At 36.3% G+C, this 25,250-nt stretch overlaps 1 protein-coding gene across 19 annotated transcripts in view; it reads left to right on the forward strand.

Moving 5' to 3' along the window:
- LOC131426206 (tropomodulin) overlaps positions 1–25,250 on the forward strand; it is a 147,466-nt gene that overhangs the window by 41,375 nt on the left and 80,841 nt on the right. The window contains exon 2 of one of the 19 annotated variants that reach the window (XM_058588770.1): positions 4,837–5,489. The exons of 17 other annotated variants lie outside the window; for them this stretch is intronic. In XM_058588770.1, coding sequence (XP_058444753.1) covers positions 5,445–5,489 — 45 coding nt within the window. In that variant the 5' untranslated portion in view covers positions 4,837–5,444. Of the gene's footprint in view, positions 1–4,836; positions 5,490–21,944; positions 22,516–25,250 lie in introns of those variants that run through there. One more of the 19 variants, XM_058588775.1, reaches the window with a different exon arrangement.

Genomic DNA, 25,250 nt, shown 5'->3' on the forward strand with positions numbered 1-25,250 from the left:
GATTGGACTCCGGAGTGAAGTGATGGAGCCATGTTTCGTCCATTGTTATATATCGACGAAAAAAATCGGTTTTATTTCGATATAACAGCTCCAAACACTGCTCAGAATCATCAATTCGTTGTTGTTTTTGATCGATTGTGAGCTCACGCGGCACCCATTTTGCACAAAGCTTTCTCATATCCAAATATTCGTGAATAATATGTCCAACACGTTCCTTTGATATCTTTAGGGTGTCAGCTTTCTCGATCAACTTCACTTTACGGTCATTGAAAATCATTTTGTGGATTTTTTTCACGTTTTCATCGGTAACAGCCTCTTTTGGACGTCCACTGCGTTCATCGTCTTCGGTGCTCATATGACCAGTACGAAGTTTTGCAAACCACTTACGAATTGTTGCTTCGCCCGGTGCAGAGTCTGGATAACACTCATCAAGCCATTTTTTGGTATCGGCGGCACTTTTTTTCATCAAAAAGTAGTGTTTCATCAACACACGAAATTCCTTTTTTCCATTTTTTTCACAATAACAAAAGTAGCTTCACTCAAAATGCAATATCTCACAAACTAATAATCAGACAGCTGTCAAATTTATACACGAATCTTTTGAAGGTTGGTACTAACTGAAAATGGTATGGATTTAATTCTAGTGGTGCCCTCTCATAGAAACGATACGAACTTTTCAGCCGATCTGTTAAAAATTTTAAAATTATCTAAAATATGGAATTACAAATGTGAAAATATCTTCATATACAAACAATACCGAAAATGTCTACAATATACAAAATTTCGAAAACTCGAATAACAACAATGCGAAAAGTACAAGAAGTTCGAGAAACAGATAGAAATCTCAAAGATACTTCTAACGATTTGTTTTAGTCTTGTCAAGATGGAGAAACGCCTTGAGATTATGTTTTAATTTTTATCAGTATCTAACGGCTTGAAAATAGACTGTCGGGTACAACTGGGGAACAAAAACCTACGAGAAAATTATCGCAGAGACAGGACTCGAACCCGTAGCCTTCTCCTTGCCGGAAAAATAGAACTTTCGTCTCTGCGATAGCTGTTTTCATTTCATAGCTCTATTCTTCAATCTTTTCACAATATATTTTTCTCGTTAGAAAAAAAAAAACATAGATACCTGATATCAGATATGCCAGGTCTGCAGACTTCCAAAATAAATCGCAGACATGTTTTTGTTGCAGACTTTTGAAAATTATTATTTTCGCAGACATTCGTCAAAATTTACGAACTTAAAAGTCCTAATTTAAAAAATCGTCGGTTTTGTTTTTGCTCGCTAAATAAATTTTGTGTTCCATTCTTTATAGAAATCTTGAGTCATTTCTCAATAGGGCGAAACTGGTGGCAGTCGGGTGGGTTTAGGTTTTTCGGAACAAACTGGACCCCTTTCTCTGCATACCATTCTTGAACGACTTTGCTGTAATGACAGCTTGCCAAATCTGGCCAAAACATTACGGAATGGTCGTGGGATCGAATGAACGGCAAAATTTGTTTTTGGAGACACTCTTTTTGGTATAGTTCCGATGTCATTGTCTTATTTGTAACGAAAACTTTCGTTTTTACCACAGCTGCAAATGCCCTGCCAAATCATTTTTTTTTTGCAAATTTGTCGGCAAAATCAAATTTAAATTTGGCTGGAACATCCGCCCGAGCCGTTGCCGAGTAAAATTTTTGACCTGGGATTTGCCCGAAGTCTGCCTTGACATAGGTTTCATGACCACACTATTCTGTTTTATGGTCCGAATTGGCTGTTTGCTAGCTCGATACGACTTGATTCCTTCCCGGAGTCGAATTTTCCTCACGGTACTATGGGCAGCACCGAATTTTCTGGCAAAATCACGGTCCGACAGATTGGGATCGTCTCTTAATCGTCTTCAAAATCTTACCACGCAGTTTCCGGTCGACAGTCCCACTCCGACGATTGGCTTGAGGCTTCCGAATCATCGTCAATGTTTCTTTATACCGTTTGATAACGCGCCATACGGTATTTCTGGGCAATTTCAGCTGTTTAGCTAGCCTAGATGCAGACCACAATGGATTTTCCAAATAATTGTGCATAAATTTTTCCCTTCTTTCGGCTTCCATGTTGATTGTTTACAAAGTACAGTCGATTTGCGAAATGTCAAAAATCATACGTGAAGCTGACACAATTCCCGACACGTGGGCGCCAAGAACTTCCAAATCCGTCCACCAGGAGCGCCACAATATGAGTAAAAGTTTGTTCCAATTTTAAATGAAGCAAGCTTTATACACAAAAAATATAAAAATACGATAAGTACTAACAAAAAAACACGTAAATCTGCAAACAATTCCGATACTATAATAACGAAATATTATATTTCTGGAACTCTACGAATTTTTACATAGGACATACATCAAAAACACACAAAATACCAAAACGTTGAAATTAAGAAAACCAAACAATTTTTTTTAAAATACTGATAATTCCAATATGCGAAAAAAGGTACGAAAAATATCAGAAAAACTTAAAAGTTAAAAAGAAAATGAAACATATCACAAATACACGAAAAATATAAATAAAGCAACATTTTAAAAAATACCTTGAAATTAAAAAAAAAAGTAAATACACAAAAAATTTGCATCTGAACAATGCGAGAAATAACAAAAGTACTTTAAATGACTAAAGTACACTGAGGTATTTTTTATACGGTCTTTTTTATGCGTTTTTTTACGCGACTTTTTTATGCGAATTTTCAGAGTTAGGCGGTTTTTTTATGCGAAGTTTCAGAGTTATGCGTTTTTTATGCAGTACGTGAATTCGCATAAAAAAAGACTTCAGTGTGTTTTAAATTCAAACACACCTTAAATACAATATTTACAATTACAATTAAAAAATTGCTGAGACCAAAACATGAAGATGTTTCCAAAGCACATGACAAAAAAACAGGACTATCGAAAATGTCAAAATAACATTTAGTATCCATGCAAAATTTGTGAAAAATCCAAATGTACAAGTAATACAAACAAAAATTACTCAAAATTCCAAAAATATCGAAAATTTAAAAAATACTTGATTACCAAAATAGCACTAATACAGTACAAAAAATACTGGAAATAAAAAATAAGATAGTTGGGTATTATCAAAGACATAACTGGATAACGTGAAAAGGAATAAAACAAAATTGTTCAGGCTCTTTGATGTTAACAATGTTGTGTGCATTTACCTTGCATGCGAAAGAGTATATTTAGAATTTAGGTCAGAATTCTGAATTCTATTAAAACGAACAGACGACAAAAACAAGAATGCGTTCGAATCGGTAAAACTTCTTGCTAAGAAATATAGTCTTAGTCTCCATCTGCATGTTGTGTGTGGCCTTCCAATCCAAGGGCTATTTTCCGTAATGGCTAGATACCAAATCCAGCAAAAAATAGAACGAAATAGTTGTGTTGCTTGAGGAAAGGCAACAAATTTTTTTCCAGATCCTTGTGCATATAAAATGCTGGGTTATTGGTCTTAGTCGCGATGTAATTGTCACTATTCTAGTCACAGATGACCTTAAAAGCGAGATAATTCTCTGTGAATTTCGACAGCTTAGCGTGTTTGAGAATCTGTCATTTTAACGCTTTCAGTTGCCGTACAATATTTTTGACTTGATCCTTAAACTTCATCAGCATCTTCTTGTACAGATTTGTCAGCATCTTCTGACAGATTTGTTTTGCCAATTGTCACGATTTGCAGTCACCATTTTTTAAATAAATGCACAGTTGTAGACGGCAGTCGTAGCTTGCCTGCGATGTTGATTCAACCGCATTCAGCAATTTCACTAACTCAACGTGCGAGTAGCTCGGATTTTCATGATGAGCTAGCAAAATTATTGAGAATTGCTTCCATGGCTTGAATGGAATTTCTCCAACAGAAGAATAAATTTCAAAATTAAACATCACCATCACTAGAGTTTTTAATTCGATTTCGAATGAGTGATTGATATGACTAATCAAAAGTTAGTGTTCAAATAAGTTATGCAATCTGATCTCAGATTCCAATCTGAGTGTATGATGTGTTGTCCTTGTACGCAGTTCTATCGATACTTGGAATTGAAACATTATGCTTAAACATCTAACGTCACCTGCGAGTGTCAAGTAGCAGTACAATGCAAGATTTTTCCTCTAGAATTCCCACTCATTTTTTTTCAGAGATATTATAAAGTTTGTCTACTGCACTCGAACTACATAGACTGAGTTTTGAACCGGAAATCGAGCTTAGCACTACTTAGTAAACAACCATCAGTATCGAACCAGCTGTTTTCGTAGTTCAACGAGACTATTAATAATTGAAACCCGACAAAACGTCCTTTTCATGGCCATTTCCTCATTTTCGATAGTGTCTCTGTAGTGGATTATTATTACTAATGGCTGAGTATGAGGACCGAGGCCGATTTTCCGTTTCCAAATGTTGGTGTGTGTTCACCACAAATAACCGCTTTTTATAATAAGAGTTGAGCTGAACATTCCGTTAAGATCAGAACCAACCGCTGCGGTTTTCACACATATTAATGAAAAGAAGAAGAAAAAAACACAACACCTACGAAACCGACTCGAACAAACGAAGGTCGTAAATTTTACTGATTCACGCATAAAAATTTCAGCACACTGGGGAACCATTCCGTTAATTTTCTACTAATTATTGTCTCCTTCGGAATCGGGGCTACACACGGGCGCGGTTATGAAATCGTGGGTGGTTTTTAATTAAAACTTTCCAGTAGATTGCAACCATTTTCGAAACAACTGGCCTCAATTATACTTTTTTTAAAGTCTCGAAACTAATTATTTTAATTGAAATTATTTGCTTTTTCGAGACAGGTTAATTGTCGTTCGATTCTAGGAGGCTCTGAGACTGTGTGTGTGCAAACAAAATACGCGATCCCGAAAGTCCTGATACGCAACAGCTCGTCCGTATTTCGAATAGAGTGAAGAAGTACGATTGGAATTAATCTGCAGTGCGTAGGTTGTGGAAAAAAAACGTAGCGAACTGCTTGTTCGTAAATCGTCAAAACGATCGTCCCGAGGTCGTCCGGGGTTGGTGTGTTTGTGCATGTTTGTAATTAAGTCGCCAGAAAAGTGATACCATAAATTACAGCACACAGCTGAAAGTGATTTATCCGGTCTGAGTCGACTGACAGGTCCATGCCCGGAAGAGGCGGTTGAAACCGCGGAAGAGAAATTATACCAGGAAAAAATACGAAATACTTGAAAACCGAGTGTGAGGATTGCGATCGTGATCGTCCTCCTCCGTTGTTGGATGTGATCTAGTCGAACGAGTCCTAGCGAGGACTGCCTGTGTGAAGTGTTGATTCCGGTGCGTAAGGTGATGTGAAGTGTTTCGATACAACGTGATAAATATTTATGCTTTCGGCTGTTTTGCTGTGATAAATTGTTACCAAGACTGACAGCTGACGGACGCCGCCACGATGGGCATTTTCGGGGAGGAGTGGAGTCGGACGGAGATCATCACGGTGGGTACGAAAGTTGTTTGAAACCCACAGGATCACAGAAACAATTTCGCGCAGGGAAAAATAAGAATTGTGTTGATTTTAACCATTAAGCTACGAAATTGTTGTCAGTCAAAGTAGGCTACTTAGTTCGCGGCCAAACGTTGTGTTTGGCTTGTACGTGTGCGATGATGATAATTACAAGTTTATGTGTCAAAATATCAGACAAAGTGAGCTGCAAAAATTGACTACAAAATTGTCAGTCAATGTAGGCTGCTTGATTCGCGATCGAAAGTTGTGTTTGATTTGAAACCCTTACATCAAAATAATAAACACAATGATTTTTTCTTTCGTTGCATTGTACCAAAGGACTTAGATGTATATATATATCATATATAGAACAGTAAAACTTACAATAACTAACCTTTTATCCTCCACTCTTCAGTTTTACTGTTGCCTTAAACTCATAAATAACGAAGATTATTATCACCCTATTAAATATTTAGAAAAAAATGAATTTTCGATATTCACATGAATTTGCTTGAACTTCATACCACTTCTAAATCACCCCACGAATTAAGGACTATTCACACATTTCAGTTCCGTGACGGTTCAGTGAAAGTGCCTTCAGTTCGCCGTCAGTGTTCATTTTTTATCGGAACCCTTCCGTTCCATTTCCGTACTGTTTCCGTTCCGGCACAGCCAATGCAATAACATACCGACTTCAGTGAAAATAAAAAATATCGGTGACGACGAATTTGAGTTTGCCGTACGGACGCTACACTGACGGCGAGCTGCACTGAAACGGCACGGTGCCGGATAGGTGTAAATGCGCGCATAGAAAACGAATGAAATAATATCAGTATCCGTGCACGGTGTCGTGCCGGCACTGAACCGGACCGGATATGTGTGAATAGTCCTTTACACCCTGACTCTGCTATACAAATGCAATGGTTGCTTCGATTACGAACACAATCACTTCACCAGAGGATAATGAATTATTCATTTTTTGAATTTTCGCATTACGCAAGAAACACAACTTTCATCATCAAACCAAATTTTCACTTTTATTTATATTAATTTCCACATTAATCTGCAGGAAGCAAAGACACGCACTTGCACTGAAGCTAACACCAAGTTAGCCATTTTCTTTTCTCCAGTAGAATCACGCGGAAAGCACCTACATAATTGAATTCAAATCAATTTTCTTTCCCTCCGAGTTTCCATCTATTGCCGATATCTCGGGCAATTTTTCAAAAGGGCGTATAAGCAAGTGACAGTTTCTCTTTAATCACTCTCTCTTTCGATTATTGTGATGTGATTAAAAAGATTTTCTTTAATATCTTTATTCTGTTTGAAAGTCGAAAGTGTCGGGTATCATTTCATGCAAAGAGTTGAGTGATAAACGTTGAAACCGCTTGGTAATTAATAGAAGAGAAAGTAAACAAAGAGAAACTGTCACTTGCTTATACGCCCTTTTGAAAAATTAACCGAGATATCTATTTGTATTATTGAATAACCAAAACAAAATCTTGACAAATCACAACTGCCGGCATGACAATTTTCGGAAGAATCCGTCTTTGCTTGGTACATTGCTGCAAAACTCAAATTATTCATCAATGCAAATAGATATCAGCAATAAAAGTAAACTAGGAGTAGAAGAAAGTCGATTTTAAAGTGATTACTATTACATATTTTTAGTGTAAACTACGATTAAACATGGAAAATCTTCAGAAATGTGTGAATTTGGGTTAGGTTACAGAACATCAATGTAATGTTAATTTCTCGAGTACTAGAATGTATAGCGATCGAGTGCTATTTATTTTAGATAGTATATTTCTTATTTTCGGTATGATATTGAACTTAGTGTAATGCTCGATTCTAAATAAACGTTAGTTTTCGCACAACAAATTAAGATCAACATTACCACTTCAGAGTAAAAACTTTTTCTTTCACTTATACTATGATTTTTCAAACGAATTTGCCCATTTTTATAAGAAATCGTTAAAAAGATGAAGTAATTAGGTTTTCTATCGTGACGACGCAAATCAACAAGTATTCATCCTTGACAGTTCAGCGGTACTGTTTACAAACAAGCTTAAACAAAAATCGAAGAGCACATCTAAAACAATCATCTTTACACTTTGCAACTAGTCACTTTTATTTAATAAATATCAAAAACAATCCGTATTCAAACGTCAACAAATGTTTTAAAACTTTATTTAAGCGATACGAACCGTAAATGGTCTGATCCAATTTGTCAATAAACAAACAAAATAAATGTCTGTTTACAAACAGTACTGCTGAACTGTCAAAATGTGTTCATCCGATTGAGGTTAGCAGTGACGGTAAAAAACCTAATTAAAAATTGCTCTGCCGGTTCGACAGCTCTTGCTGAAAGTATCATCTCTCAACAAGTAGCGCCTCTACCTTTCATTTTAGCGTCATTGTGTCAATCAGGCGCAAAACTAATTTTACTTGACGCGTCATCTAAGTTTCATTATTTGAACCATTCTTAGAATGATTGAATTTTGCACAGGCTGGGAAAACAATATAATTTTAGTTTTTTCGAGAATTTCATGATCTGTTCCAAGAACTGTTTATTTTAAAATGCAAGAAAATCTACTCTTTCACTTAGTGCAATCATTTTTGATTTCATAAGACGATACGTTGGCCACTATCGAGATCCGGAATTTGTTTCGGTTCGGTTGAGGTTATTTTGAGCGCTAGATGAATAAATCAAAAGACTGTAAAAAACAATTTTTCATCATAATTTCGAATATTTGGTTAAGTTTGCGCATTTATACGGTCCCACAATTGGTATTTAATGATATACGCGATGAATAAACTCGTTTTAAAATGATCTACATTACATTTTCTTACATGTTGAAATCAGAACTGAAAATTTTCATTGTCCGACGCAGACTCTTTAGTGCTCCAAAAATAACAGAGGTAGAAAATGATTTTCCTCACACGAAAATTACCTTTTCGCATGAACAAATGATCTTGTAAATAATTTTTAAATGATTTTAGAAGTGAAAATTTGTTTTCTTTTGCATTTTGACAGATAAACTAAATAAGCTCGGGTGTTAAGAAAACTGATCTGGAAGTGATTAGTACTACTTTTTCTGGAGTGAACTACTATTGAAGTTTGAAAATTTGAAATGAGTAAAACTCGGTTAGGTTAGTTTGTAATCGTCGAACATTTGTTGAACAGAAACCAGTATAATGATAACATCTCGAAAACATTCGATAACGATTTAATTTGAATACTTTACTTGCTATTTCCGATCACTTGAAAAATGGTTTTTGATCAAAGTATAATGTTCCATTCTAAATGAACTAGATGGTCCCACAACGAATAGGCCTAACTGCAAATGACAGTTTCTCTTTGTTTAAATTTTCTTTCACGATTTACCGGATTGACGTTATATTTGATCCCTAACTCTTCGCAAACCTTTCATGTTAAGACAACAAGCTTCGATTTGTATTGGAAACGTTCAAGGAATAGCAGTTATGGCTCCGTAATAATCATAAGAGAAAGTAAACAAAGAGAGACTCTAATTTGCATGTGGGCCCTTTTTTGGTGGGACTATCGAACTTCAATCTTCGCACAATGAACTGAAATTGACATATTAACGTTGAAATGAAATGCAGAGGCGCTGCTCGTTTAGAGATGATACTTTCAGCAAAATCTGTCAGATTGCCAGGAATTTTTTTAGTTAGTTCATGTTTTTAACAATTTTTGATGAAAACTCATTTGAAAAATCAGGATACAATCAAATCCATTAGATTTGCTTTCTTCGATAGTGTTGAAATCAATGATAAATGAATTAAGCGAGAGCAATGCAAAACATTTATGTTTTTTTGCTAACACTGTTATCACTATCGATATAAAAACTGTGGGGATATTTCATTGAGCGACAGTACTTTTCTAGTACCGTTTTGGCAATAATTCGCACAAGAATATTGCATTGTTTGTATAATAATAGTCTTTTCGGCATATTGTAAAATCGTCTGACCATAAGCAGACCCTGTCAGCTTAGAGTGAAATCAATCTTCAGTTCAGCAACGCCATCGCACGGCATCACATTCAACATATCATGTCAATTATATGGGCTATTTTGGCGCGCACGAATTTGACATTTCTCTCCCCTACTTCTATGTAGGAGATTCGATGCGGACTCGTCTGAGGGCGCCATGCTCGCAAAAAAAGATGTTGCCAATTATTTTTTCGGGAAATGTGAGAGCTGGATATCTTGTTACTATGATGTCTTTGCCATAAGGGATATAGTCAATATTATCTATTTCTTTGGAAGCCAAAGTTAACCTCTCAACTGCTGTCAAATCCGTACATTTGACAACAGTTGACGTCGAAATAAGAGAAATCGGCATGGAACAATAATTTATCCTCGAAATAAATAAAGCATTGACAATTTTCAGGAATGTGTGAAATTCGGTTAGATTGGTTGTTAATCGACGAACATTTGTTCAACAGAAAGCAGATCTAAGTAAACTCACAATAAATTATAAACGAAGCTTTCACTTTAGTGCCAAAACTTATTCTTCCGCTCCTGCAATAATTTATCGAATGAATTAGCTCGTTTTTGTCAGAAATGGTTAAACTAAACATATACTTTAAATTTCAACATTTTTCGCCATACTATTCCTAAGAAAATTTGAAGTAGCGCTGCAATCAAGTCCCAATCGAACACTATCGGGTAGACCCGATCGCCCTAGTAGGTCGTTTTTTTTTTGCTTGGAATGCACAATTCTTTCTATCACTCCCAACCTAAATCCCCGATTATTTAGTTAACAGTCTAGAACATTGTATAAACTTTTCTAATAGCTTTAAAATGTAAACAAATAAAGGCTTATTTTGTGTTAGAAGTGTGCCTAATCACGACCGTAACGACGCACCGGGAAACATATGTTCTACGAGATGCCAACACGATGTCTGGTTTAGCGGTGAAACCAGCAGAAATGGGGTCTTCTAAAAATATTATCATAACATCCGGTGGAAGAGGAGAATGCGAACATGGAAGTATGATTCCTCTAAAATAGAACTATGTCTTTTAGGTTCTACGGTAGATTTCTTTTTCGTTTTTATGTTCTGTGTGTTGTTTTTACATGTTGGTACCGGAAATTGGATTACATTAAGAATTGGGTTTTAAATAACGATAATAGATTCCGATTCTTTCGCAATTAATTAACATAGGCGGAAATTTTTCCATATGGGTTTCTATAGAACTAAGCGTTGATTGTACACTTGATTTTGAAATATTCGCCAACCCGATGCCCTGAGCTTTGCTTGGAAATTTCACGAGATTCACGTTGGACTAAAGATGCAAGATTTCTGTTTTCTTCGTATTGTCCGTGATAATGTTTGAATTACAATTCTGATTAAAACACAGAAGAAGCCGTCAAAATGTGCCTGTCCAGCAAGATTGGTACTAACAATTTCCGAGAAAATTGAGATGTTACAGGTCTTCATCGATTAGTGATAAAAATATTGTTTATATGACTGTAGAAAATCCACTACTGATGCATTTGATGTGAGAATACTTCTGTATACTCATTCGATTGCTATGACACATAATTTTCACCACAACACTTCGAGATCCCGTACACGCTAACGTAAATATTGGAAAATTCCACGTTACTGTCGGTTACGGAATACAGAGTAAACCCGTAACAACGGATACGGCGCACTACCCATCCACATCAGAATGGTATAAGGAAACGAAAATCATCTTTAGCCGGCTATTTTTGTGCGCTACGAACCTCGAGCCGGAATTGACCAAATGGGAAACTGCTTTCAAAGCGAGTGCATTGAACTCTCGATAACTTGATCCCAATTAGCCTGCAACTGTTCGCATACTTCAATTTTTTCGAAAAAAAACATGGATCACTATGGAACGATCGTCAGATTTTGAACAGCTACAGTTTTGTAAATTCTGCAGATATTTTTGACATTACAATATCTACTGTTTAGAAATGCTCTTACGTAAAGCAGGAAGCAAAGAGAAATAGCCACTGATGCAGTTTTCAAAAAACAAATCGAGAATTGATCTTTGAGGACATTGCGTATAAATTCATAATCATCTTTCATATTCTTACAGTGCAATGACATTATAACTATACTATCATGCTTTCTCGAACAGATTACCTTCCTTGTTACGCAGTTTGCACAACTTCCACTGCTTACGAGACCACCCAAAAGGCTGAAAATATTCGCGATGGTTTAGTTGACAAAATTTAAATCGAACGGGCATCCACAGCTGTTCAGCTTAGTTAGCGTTTTACGATGGTAAATTTTCATCATCATCAATCATGTGCCATCAACGTTGATCAGCAGTTTCCATAGGGAAGGTTCAAAGTGAAGTTGACTTCGAATTTTCGTTCGAAGTGACACAAATAAAATAATTCTGTTTCTGTTCATGGATGGAAATTTTCCAGTCAAATCCAAACCTTCAAACTTGGCACCGGCCCATGGCGCGCAAGCAAGCAAACAAAGACCGTTCGAACGGTTTCCTCCCGCACACGCTTCAAGATCAAGCCAAAAATAGCAATTATTTCAAAATTAAACCCACGAGGAAACGTAAAACGATACCCGAATCGTGCCAATGAAACACTCCCCTCAACACCATAAATAATATTTTTGAATCTGAAGGATCGTCCTGTTTGAGAATCATACCCGATTTTTCTTCTAACCTGTAAGTTTCATTCTCAGGATCTGTTGAAGTCTATCTATAAAGTAAAAAATGCAGTAAATCACCGTCAATCGGTTTCTGTAACATAAGGTTTTATGATGATGATGAATAAACTATGGCTATCATTTCGGGAATAGTTTGGCCCGCTGCCATCGATGGCAAGTTTTCGAGTAGACCACCCAGAGCAGAGGAGCTGATTTGTCAAAATGAATGGGGCACTCGACGCATAAATGGACCGTGGCTGTGTGCAGTTGGAAGTGGAGCGAAACAATTAGTGACACATTTTGGATTCATTTTACTCAGTGATGCGCCGATCGTTGCTCAAAAAACACTGCACATGTTTACGCAATTTTCCGTGTAGCTGGATGGATGACTTGAATTCATTAATGACGCACAAAAAAACAACATATTTTAAATGCAACCTACCGACTCTACACGAATAGTTCAGAAAGGGGACTTTAATTCTCGATTTGATTTTTATGTGCTTTTGTTTTTCATATCTTCCTGTTCTATTTTTTTTTGTCGTGAATACGACTTACTTTACTATGGGGTGCCTTTTCTAAATTAGCCATATGGAAGAAAGGGCAGAACTTAATCGTGAATATCTCGACTTATATTAATGGCAGCAACATAATTCTTTCACTATTTCATCAAAAATATGATCAGGAATTTAGAATAAAATTTTGAACAGTGTTAGATAACCACAAACAACTCAAAAATTAAGTTTTCTCAAAATTTGAAAACAACGCGGAAAACTCTTTACTTTCGCTTGGGTTTTTCGCGCAAGGACGACGATTTTGTGGTAGTCAGGCACATATCTTCATCTGAATGCGAATAAAAGGGGAACCGTGGTCGAAAATCGATCATTTCTTCTTGTGCGTTGGATGGAAGCGGACGTCGTGGGAATGATTTAATCAACCAGCAGCTTCAGAGAGTGCACCTTCTGCATGGTATCAAACCTCAAACGCTCAGGTCATGCTCTCATTTGGACTTCAGTCGTCAGGTGGAGCAGTCGTCAATGCTTAGGTCGTGCTTTCATTTGGACTTCAATCGTTGGGAGCAGCAGTCGTCAATGCTTTCATTTGGACTTCGGTCGTCAGGTGAAGCAGTCGCTAGGAATAAGAGCAGACCTTTAGCGTTGTACAAAACCTCAAACGCTCAGTTCGCAGAGCCAGTTTTCCTTCGAAGAAGATCGATTACATCATCCTGTTGGTGGTCGTTTGCATTGGAGCAAAATACAACGGAAAATGGACAACAATGTGGAACATTATGCAACATCAGCCCTTCTAATGGCTCTAAATGTTACCTAGAGAACTATAAAGATTGCTTCTTTGTAAATCGAAATTTAAAATTATCAGTGTAGTGCAAATCTAAGATAATTTGATCAGTTTTTTGCAATTTTCACAGTTCTAAATTCGCAACAGTGTTTAAAATCGTTTATATCCAATCAGTGTTTAACATCTTAGAAAATTATACAATTTGGCTCTTCTGGGATGCCAGAAATTAATCCTGTACTGCATTTTGATAGTATCTTTTACTAAAATATTGAAATCCGAAATGAAATAATCGACATCAAAATTCTTTAAGGTGCCATTCAGAGCCATAATTTTATACCCAAAGAATTATGCGAAATTTTACTTCACTATAGTGTATACGGCCCATTTTTCAACCAGATGTAGTTTGTAGTAAACCTCCTGCAGATTTGCTATATAAAATGCATAGCACCGGCTCAGAAGCCATTAATTTCGAATTTGGTTGTCGTTGTCATCGTGTTCATTATGGTGCGATCGAGGAATCTCCAAGCGAAATACAAAGCTTGTTACCGCAAGCGGGAGAAGCAGGAGACTCCAACAGAACACATATCAGTTTCGCATTCACGGACAACAGGTCATCCTGGAAATAGAAGACGGAAGTCAGCGGGATCCATCGGAATTTGAACTCAACTCGTCACTCTCCATCACGAACGCCTTCATAAACGGTTCTTTTCAGAGCCACCATTATTTCATCATAAGAAACTATACTGGTTATTTCGAAATATTTGTGTGTCAGAATGTTTAATGTAACTAATCTGTACTGTAGCCTATCGATGAACTAATTTATTTTGGAAAGTATAAAGTAAAAGACTCAGTTTTATTCGTATTCACGACATCCAGTCATGTCTCTGACATTACACACCTGTACTTTTTTGTTTGTGTTGTCTTATCGACAGACTAAGACCATAGTTGATCCATCTCGCCCTTCCTGTTCTTCTTGTCACGCATAAACGACAAACATTGAATGAATTTGTTCTTAATATCACGAAAAATATCGCTATATTTGACTGATTCCACTTATTCTCATCGCTTAGTTTTGAATGGAAGAAAAACGGTTACTTTGATTAAACACCGAATTTCGGTTGTCTAAAAGTTCCAAACCATTCCCGGAATGGGGTGACGCAAAGTAACGTGGTGACTTTACTATTTCAATGACTATTGGCTCAACAGCTCTTTATAACTACAGAATGTATCCCAATTTGAAATGATCTTCGCGAATTCTCGACGTGATTGAGAAATTGAGCTGGATATTTATGCGAGGTATGTCACTCGTGGGTTTGAGTACGGTGTTTTCCAAGTAAATACTGAATAAATTTGCATAACTAATGATCAAATTTGAAAACATTAATTCCATTTTTTAACAAAGAAAAAATGAAAACTACTATATTTTTTATTCTTTTTTTTATATTTTCAGGTGAGTGCCTCAAGGAATTGTGGGAGAAGTTTTAATTTACGATAAGCGTAAGTTCTATATCCGAGTTTACACCTTTAGGTATTGAATAAATAAATAAATAAATAATAACGTGACAATGAACATGAGTGAACAAAACTAGTAAAGGATAATTCCAACATTATTTCTAACAGACAAGATGTACTTGACGATTTATTGGATGTTGAACCAAAATTTAGCAATTCTGAAAGAATTTTGTTTGATTTAATGTTTAAACAAATTAGGAAAATATAAAATATATGCTAGAAACACTGGCATCACGGTCACTGTCACTGCAGGCTGATAACGCTAAGGCGTAACGCTGTATTTAATTCATCGCCTGACTTGGATTCATCCCACCGCAATTCATTCAATGCAGTTCATTGGTTCATTCAATGCGCTCCGACTGGGGTAGTATGCTGCTACTGGTGCGGTCGTTTTTTATGCGTGTGGAAATGTTCAGCATAACCCCTCGTATGATGCCGTATTTCATCCGCCCCAACATTGTTCAGCATAGGACAATGCAATGGTATGCGTGCTGTCGGTTTAGAAGAGGGGAAATTGCATGAAATTCGAAGAGGCCAAGTTGTCACCGGCTTCGGTTTCTGTCGACGGGGAGTGGCACGTGTTTCATAGAATTCGGTATTGAGTTTTAGCCATTTGTGTTCACTCTTTATAGTTAAGGACTGGAAACAGCCAGGTTTTGATACATTATCGCTTCAAATAAAATCATCTTTGAAATGGCGATGAATATCGAAAAAGCCACCTGAAAACTTTTCACTGGAATTTAGTTGCCCTCTTAGAAAAAAAACGTTCAACGGTGGTCCTTCATTGGTCCAATAAGTTGGATCATTGGTCCAATGAATGTCCAATCAATCGTTCAACGGGAGGCCAACACGGGATCTTCGTTTGCCGATTTTGAAACAGACCGTTGAACCGAATGCCATTTTTTTAGTTCAACAAACCCGGCAGACAGAGGTCCATTGATGAGCCATTTTTAATATGAGGTGTTGGAGCCCTGTTGGACTAGTTTTACTGCACAATTTCCGAAGTTTTGTCCACTTAAGTCCTGTACAATACTTCTACTTCATGTAGAGTAACAACAAATCTTCTTTCTATGTGAAGGTAACATCTAGAATTCACAATATTTTTGCAAGAGAAAAAACAACAACAAACCGTTCCAGCAAACCGAGCGAATGTTTCGTGCAGTATGTCGTTTAATAAGCGCTCAACGACCAACAAAATAGAACCGCCTGTTGAGAGGGTGATAATGTTCTGTGAGATTTTCAGAATAATTAATTGAGTTTACCCCTCGAGTTATATTATTTCGGATTGGAGAACTGCTGAAAACTGCAACACTTGGAATGAAATATTCCGATTTGTTCATCTCGGATTTTACGGCTTATGTCATAAATCTACCGTGACAAAGTCTAGATAATTTAGTTTAACTACGGTTTGTAGTTTCAATGCGTCCGCCATTTTTTCGCTTTAATTTCCTTGTAGCGTTCGGGAAAAGGAGAGAAGGGAAATAAAATCGATTCAACAAGGTTCCTAAACACACAGACGCAATTAGGTTTTGCACGAACATGACATAACCTCACAAAATTAGCAGAATGAACTTTTTTTTTTGACAGTCAAGGTGTAATTGTTTACAGTTTAAAAGTTCATCAGAGGTTCATCGTTTGAATGTAAAAATTGTAAGTCGCCTCAAACTAAACAGATTTAGACAAATTCATAGGGAGCAATATTTTTAGCTCTTTTCACTGTGGGACACGTTTTTAACAGGAACTTTTTCGCCATTTTTCAATGTTTAATTTGCAATCACAAAAAAAAAACAAAAACACGGCAACTGTCAAAAATGAATTTGATTCATCGACAGTTTACTTGTGTTGTCATCGTGCAAAACCGAATGGAAATTGAAGGAGCCACGTGATTGATTCAAAATCTATACGCGACCCCTCAGGGTTTTTATAGTCAGCTTAGAGAAGTAGATTTGGGAAATTGATTGTTTAAAAATTCTCAGATCTAATTTTTTAGCAGTTTTTACGAAAAACGATGCATAAAATGTTCCGAAGTATTTTATTCAATCACGGAAAAGTTATTTTCCCTCTAATTTTCATTTATGCTGAGTCATTCATCAGTGTTTGTCGGGTTAGGTTTTTGCTGAATACTAATGAAATTAAAGTTTTAGCGGTCTTTACATTTTAACGATCAGATGAACTGTAACAAGTGAAAACAAGTAATAGTATATAAAGTGTAGTGGAGTTAAAAGGACAAAAAATCTATTACCTTCTTATAGGGAAAGGCAGAAATAAGCGAAATTTGAACGATAACAGTAAATTGGCTAATTCCACAGATCCTTGCATTTCGTACTCGTAAAATTAAGATCTGTCAAGCTATCATTCTATGCCGAAAATATCAATTTACCGAGTATGGGCAAGTCATACGAAGGTCTGGGATTCATCAAACTGTGTACTCTAGATTTAACAGATGTTTCTAGTATGAGAAACCATGTCTCGTTGGCTCGTAGCATCCCAAGACGTTTTTTCAGAGCTATCATTCAAAAAAAAAGTAAATGCAACAGTTTTGCTTAATACATTCTGTAATGTTTTCTTGGAAAAATATTGAGTTTTTAAATGGCGATGGACACGGACTTTTAAATCGTGCTTTCGAGAAAAACGCGTTTAACGTTTATTGTCTATTAAATCAAAGGAAGCAATTTATTTTTCCAGGGGCGGGTAAGGTCTAACACTTTTGAAAAATCTTAGTAAGACTTTTCAAGAATATTTTGTCAAATTTTCGGGCCTATCGGAACAAAATTCTGGAAGTTATGGGCAGAGATGTCTATCTCCTCTGTGTGACGAAGAGCAAGCAAAATTTCTCCCCTCGCACTGACAGCTTCAACGAGAGCTCTTCTCTTTCACATTTATACACCACTGTTGTGTAAGTGTGCACGCATCATGAGTGCGTTTGTTTATTTCCTTTTACCTCTTCCACTGAATCGCACCAAAGTGCTAGAGCATTAGCTAATAAATTCTCTGAGGTGGATGCAGATACTTTCACAGAGGTGTACACGCCGGTGAGCACTCTGCTGTATGGTTTTCGTAGATGAAGCGTGGACACGCAAAATCAGCAAAATAAAACAATTTATCGTAAAATTTTCGGTTTTCCTTGCAAATTTTTCATAGCAAGGCCAGATCTACTCTCTATTAATTGAAGTTCACAGAAGTGTTCGCTCACCATCACGCGCCAGTGGTCACTTGGGTGTATTTAGACGAGAGCGCGTGTGAGCGATTCATGCGAAGAGAATGTGTTTCACTCGCGCCAGCTGTTTTAACCACAAGCACACACTCAAATGCTGTCTATTCGACACTGAGAAGAAGTGCGCTTTCCTCTTTGTGCGGTGATTCGTTTTTTGCATCCTCGGTGTGGCAAAAATCTGACTCTAGCGTGTATAACTCTGGTGAAATGCCATCTCTGGTTATGGGCCTGTACGCCGAACTTTTACCTCTTCGCAGTATGAGATAAGAAAAGATGAAAGCGAATAACTATTTGGTCTACAGAGAAATTGGGTCTGTAGAAAAACAAATTAGAAGAAAATGTTCGAGCTGGCATTTATTTGCTTAACAGTAACAGGTCCTTTGTTCAAATGACAGTTTCTCTTTCAATTATTATGGAATTCGTGAATTTTTCGATAATTTTTTCAAGGCAGATCAAAAAATGATAGTTTCAGTTATGGCAAATGTGACAGACAATCAGTTAACTGGATAACGTTTATTCAATTCAGTTTGGCGCCAATCGTGTTTTTGTCAAAACGTGTACGTTTCTAACGGAAGTTTTTTTTTTCAAATTTGCTGATATTTTGGTGTATTTGATTTCTGTTCATTATGATGACATTATAATTTTAAACGATCATTTCGTGCTGAATGCAGTGACTATTGAGTGTTTTCGATTATGTGGAAAATAAAATTATTACTGTCTGGAAAATGAATTATCTGTTTCTAAACCGGCTAAACCGGACAAAAAATGTTGGGCTTAACCGGACACATAATTTTCAACTTGAAATTGTAAACGGATTCGTGAAACATACGTAAATATTGATATCTCTATTTACAATATATTTCTTATCACTTATTAAAACTAGATGTACTATAAATTCAAGTAAAACGTATTGTAATATTATATGAAGCGAAACAATCAAATAGGCTTCAATAATGACTCTCTGGTTCAAGCCCCGCGGTTCCTGAATATTGGATTTTGGGTTGGTTACTTCATCGTGATTTGGTACAAAAATTCATGCATGTTTTTCCATGTCACAAATTGGAAATTGTAGCTAAAGGTTGAAGCGGCACAATCGTATAGATACACACTTAAATTTTTTAGCTGAGTCTCGGCAAAAAAATGCCGAGATTCGCACAGCCGAGTAATCAGCAATCATCTCGGCAAAAATAAAATTACTGAGCGTCTCGGTATCCTAAAATTTGACAAACGTCAAATATTGCCGAAATCGTCAGCATAAGATTTACTGTTTGCTCAGTGAAACGTTCACTGAATATTCGGCAATCCAATAAAACGAAAAAATGGAAAAAATAAATTACCGAATCATCAGTAATTAAAAATCTAGTCAAATAATTTTGTTTGTATTTTCTCAACATTATAAACACGCCATTCAGGATAAAAAATTCATTTTATTAACACTTAAAGGAGGCTTACAAATTTGTTGCCAATAGTGCTTAAAGCCTACCTGAAAACATGTAGCATAAATAAAAAGCGGCGTTTCCAGATGCGGCCACCTTGAGTCGAGCTGGAAATATGAAAATAAAAATATATATTGATTTTTGGCTTACAAAAATGTTCAATATTTAATGATGCATATACGGTATTGTTCAAATAAACTTACCTTGATCTATTGAATTATTCCATGCATTGGGTTATTTTTTCGCATATCCCCCAAAGTTTTGTCTCGAGGACGCTTTGAGACCCGTGTTGGGTGTTTTTCCCTTATAATCGCGAGTGCTCTGATGAAGACGCTTTTTATAAAGCGAAACATGTCACTATATTTATTCAATATTTTTACTTGCAAGTGGTTCCACGCTTCTTCGAAGATTATCCATTTTTTTCACTCGAGAATTTCATTAGAAAATAATCGCACAATGCGAAGCGAAAATGTAACGCGGCAATAAATGACAGCTGTCGTGCTGAATCTCGGCAACAGCTAGCGCATATTCCGAAATCTCGGCAAACGTCTCTGCTGATGTCGGCATATCTGTTGTTTACTGATAAATTCAGCAAGCAATTATGCCAAATTTCGGCAAAGTGAAGCATTTTACCGAAATATCAGTGAAAGCATTTAACGAAGCTCAGAAACATGCGTATTGATTACTGAGCAATCAGCAAATTTACGTGTTGCTGATCAGTTTCGGCATTTTATTATGCCGAGCTCAAGAAATGGTTTTAAGTGTGTAATTTGTGTAAAAACATACGTATAATGGGTGTTTTTTTCAATTTCCAATAAGTGTCCGGTTTAACCCCGCAGTTTCTGAAATTTTGGATTAAGGTTAAGGATTGGTCACTTCATCGCGACTTTTTACGGAAACTAATGCATATTTTTCCAAACAACAAATTGAAGCTACATAACAGTATAGATATCTTAAGTGAAAACCTATTTGTAATGGATGCTTTTTTCGATTTTTTTAAATATCTCTACATATTCATTTTTTCAACATTAAGCTTTACCTATTCTCGATGAACATTTGCAAAGGTCCCAAGTGCAAATGACAGTTTCTCTTGGTTTACTTTCTTGTTCAATTATAACGCCAAATTTCAGTAATTTCCAACAAATTCTATAGTGCATATCGAAAGTTGATGGTTTTTGTTATTATCCTATGTTATACTCGAAAGAGAAACTGTCATTTACACTTGGGACCTTTTCTAATGTTTGTCTTCTATTGATAGCGGTCCTTACATGAGGCAATATTATTGTCAATTCAAAGCATTGTCAACACTTTGTCGAAATATCGCTGCAATTGGTAAGGTAACTTCATCTCCTGCTACCAAGGAAATCCAGTGTTTATGGCATTTAAAGCGGCCCTTACACGTGACAATATTATTGTCAATCCAAAGTATTGTCAATACCATCAATCCAATTGGTTTGATAACTTGAGTCCGAGTTTTGCGAAAAATTCAAGCGTTTGGCGCGTTAAATATTGCAAATGAATATTAAAATATTGAGAGAAGAGGTCATTGCACATATTTAACAGTTTCTCTCTGTAGAGAAAAAATTTGTCGGATTGATGAGCAGTTTTGATTTTTTGACAATATTTTCGTCAATCCAATTAAGTTTCCATTACACGATCAAAAGTATTGTCAATACTCCTTGTATTGACAATAATATTGTCTCGTGTAAGGGTCGCTTAACATTGCAACTGACGCTTCAAGGAAAAAACAGAGAAAAGTTGAATGCACATATTAAATATTTTCTTCTCTGGAGAATCCGTTAATCCGGTGGAGTTTCTCCCACATCATCATAAATATTTCAAAACTTCTTGTATTGACAATATTATAGTCTTTCATTACCTATTAGAATTCCAATAAGAAAATTAAAAGCTAATCTGTGCCAACAATTCCCACCATCGCAGCACAGCCCACCTCGCGTTTGGTGGTAGTGGTTGTGTGGCTTTTCTGCAGCACTGCTTGAGCAACATTCATGAGTATTGTTGCTTTCCAGCAAAAATGACAACATAAAGAAAATTTCTTGAATACTGAGGGTTGTGAAATTATTTGATCGAATCCACTTTTTTAATATATCTAGCTTATTTTAGCAATATTTTTGGACTCGAATGATTACTATTTATTAATCATAATTGAACACTAATCAGTTGCGCTTATCGAAGCGCATTTTGACGACTGGTCAAATCACAAGCCATCACCGCAATACCCAGCATAGTTTGAGTGTCAGTACTGACAGTGTGTGTTCACTTGACCGAAACGAGTACCAAACCAATGCTCGGACGGCAAAAGTGGTTGTATTTCAGTTTGTTGTTTTGCAGTGATCATTTGTAGCAAGAGGCATTTGGGCTCTCCCCCAATCGATCCACGACTCGGTTTGTGATACATGCATTTGCTGATTGCAATCGGGGTTTCTTATTTTTTTCGGCGGAGTCTTTGCAATTGTCAGTGTTTACCCGTCAACGAAAGGTGTCAGACAGTCGCTCCGAGCGAAATAGTCGTGTGATTTGTGCAGTGTTTGATTAATTTCGAAGTGCATTCCTATCTTCTACTGTACTTGATATCGGTGTTTTATTCTGTGCAGCAACTAAGTGTCGCCGTTTTCTTCGATTTAATTGGTAAACGTTGTGTTCGTGTGTGAAATTTAGTGTGTGTTTCCATTCGCTCGTTAAGAGGAATCGAAAAAAAAATAGAGGCGACCCAACCCAAAGTGTTGATTGTTGGAGACATCCCACAAAGTTCTTGCAAGTTAAGTGTAGTAGGCTGTTCGGCTCCCAGTAACACGTTCATCGGGATTATATCATCGCAGAGGAGGATTTTTTATATCATCAACCACGGAGGAAGATAACGTTAACGACTCAACCATGGTAACGTGGATGATTTATTTCTACCGTGACGGTATTATTAAAATAACTCATTGCTGCGTATGAATGCAATCAACACGATTGACAAACAGCCTAGCTGAAGGTTTAGTTCGATAAGTTCGGTTCATATTTCAATGAATAAATTGTGTATGAAGTCATACCTGTCAAGTGCGAAGGTCCACAGTACGCACACAGTCACCAATCGTTCTGGTTTCAAGTGGCGGACGATTCATCCCGGTCAGGGATGCCAAACGGAGCCGATTTCGGCTGCGGGTTGACAAAAACAAAATTTGTGGCGTTCTTGACTGCTTTCTTCTACTATTTCACGCGTTTTATGTGATAACGTCCTATACGCCTTCTGTCATCTATTTTGAAGAGAGATGGCAAAGGAACTCTAAAATATGATGAAATCACTTTGAACCTTGTATGAACTCAAATGGCATTTGGCGAGGTTAGAAAAGAATTGTGTGAGATTTGCGAGTTCGAAAAAGTTTAAGTTTTACAATCTTAAGAAAGCAGTCATTGTTGAAAAACGTAAAAGAAATTTTTTCCGCAGTCGTTGGATGGAAATTCGAAAAAGATTGTAAGGACTGTGCGAATTTGGAAAAAAAGATGGTTTGGTAATGTCAGAAACATAACTGGATGACGTGAATACGAATAAAACTTCACACTACTGAATATCTAAAATCGTTTTCATGAGTTAATTATTGTATTTGAATTGTGTAATTTTATACTAGAGTACGACAAATTCACGACACACTTATTCTAACCCATAAATTAATAAGAGAGGACAATAATTTCAATGGAAGAAAATATCAAAAACCGCTTTAATAATTAGTTGATATGATATCAAAAGTCAACTACACAAGCTTGAATGAATAAAACGTGTGAATTTTTACATTTTATACCTACCCAGTTGGTAACGCGAGAATGCAATGTCACCCACTGCATCAAAAACCGTCGTCCAAACACGAAAAAAAGGCGGATGGGTAGTGTCACAGACATAACTGGAGGACGTGAATACAAAAAAAACTGACATGTTTCTTTCTCACTTCCGGATTGTATAGTGTATATTTTGCCACTTTCATTGCTTCGCTTCCAGAATTTTAACAATGCATCTATACTATAGTATGACTAATTGACGGCAAACATATTCTACCATACAATCAAATAACACGGAAGAAATACAGTTTTGTAGATTTAGATACTAGTAGAATTAAACTACTTTTTTTGGAAATGTTTTAATAGTTCTAAAAAACCGCTTTGCGTAATTTGTCCAATGTTTATAACTGTTAAAATTAAAGAACTAATATATAAATCTTGGGCACGCTCCGAGTTCAGTTGCAAATTTTCGGAATCTAAATCAAAAACTTAGGTCATAAATTTAGTTCTAGAAGTAAGGAACTGAAGTTATTTTCAGAATTTTCCAGATTGCGTTAAAGAACTAAATTCTGAACTTGAATTCCAAGTCCTAATATAGGAACTGAATTTAGTTCCAGAAATCATGTTCACAATTTTGATCCAATGTCGGTGTTGAACAGTCGTTCGCACCGCACGCGTATAGCTCTTGGCTCCTGGAATTTTTTTTCTGGCTACCTAGAGTTTCATTGATTCAAGGCTTCAGTCTTTTTCAAGGCTACCTGAATCACTAACTAAGTGACTAAGTGATACAAAGAGTGATATTAGAGTGACTAAGTGATACAAAGAGTGATATTAGAGTGACTAAGAAATTAATCAGCCTTTTTTAAGGCTAGCTAGGAGTCTAATCGAAGACTAATTTAGCCTAGTTAATTTAATTTAAAATTTCATTAATTTCAAAAATGCCTGCGTCCAACCGGAAAGGCAACAAGCCTAAGGCTAAAAATAATTCAATACGGAATAAATCACAATCCGTTATTCAACATTTTTCTAATAACATTCATGATCTTATAGAATCTGAATGTAAAAATAAAAGACAACGGACGGATTTCCCTTCCGTTGATCCTATGCCGTCTAACAATATTTACGAGATTCTTCCTGAATCCGATTGTAGCGACATAGAAGAAAATTCTTCAAAAATTCCCAAAATGGACGCTTGTCGTTCTGGGAAGAAACATCAATCTATGCCACCAGTGACGGTGATGATTTCCGACTTCAAAGCATTCCGTACTGAGCTTTCTACTTTTCTCCCGGAAGTAAAAGTCTCATTTCAAATCGGACGAAGATGAGAATGTCGAGTCTTGGTGGATGGATTGGAAGATTACGAACGTCTTATTCGATATTTGTCCGAAAAACTTCATAAATTTTATTCATATGATATAAAATCAGACAGACCCTTCAAGGCTGTCTTGAAAGGATTATCAAATGATCAAAGTATTGATGAAATTAAAAATGAACTAAAAGAATTGCTTGGTTTTGCCCCTTCCCAAGTAATACTTATGAAAAAAAGAGCGAATGGTACTTCTAAACCACGCTCTGGAATTTCCCATGAACTTTACCTAATACACTTCAATCGAAGTGATGTAAACAATTTGAAAACTTTAGAAAAAGTACGTTTCATTTCCCACATTAAAATTCATTGGGAACATTATAAACGGCATAATCGTATTGCAAACTTAACGCAATGTCGTCGTTGCCAAGGCTTCGGTCATGGAACCAAAAATTGTCATATGGATATACGGTGTTTGAATTGTGGTAAATCGCATTCGAAAGACGCTTGTCCAATGAATGAAACCACTGATAAATTTTCATGTTCAAAT

This window comes from Malaya genurostris, chromosome 1 (assembly GCF_030247185.1).
Source record: "Malaya genurostris strain Urasoe2022 chromosome 1, Malgen_1.1, whole genome shotgun sequence".
In the NCBI taxonomy this organism is placed as follows: Eukaryota; Metazoa; Arthropoda; class Insecta; order Diptera; family Culicidae; genus Malaya; species Malaya genurostris.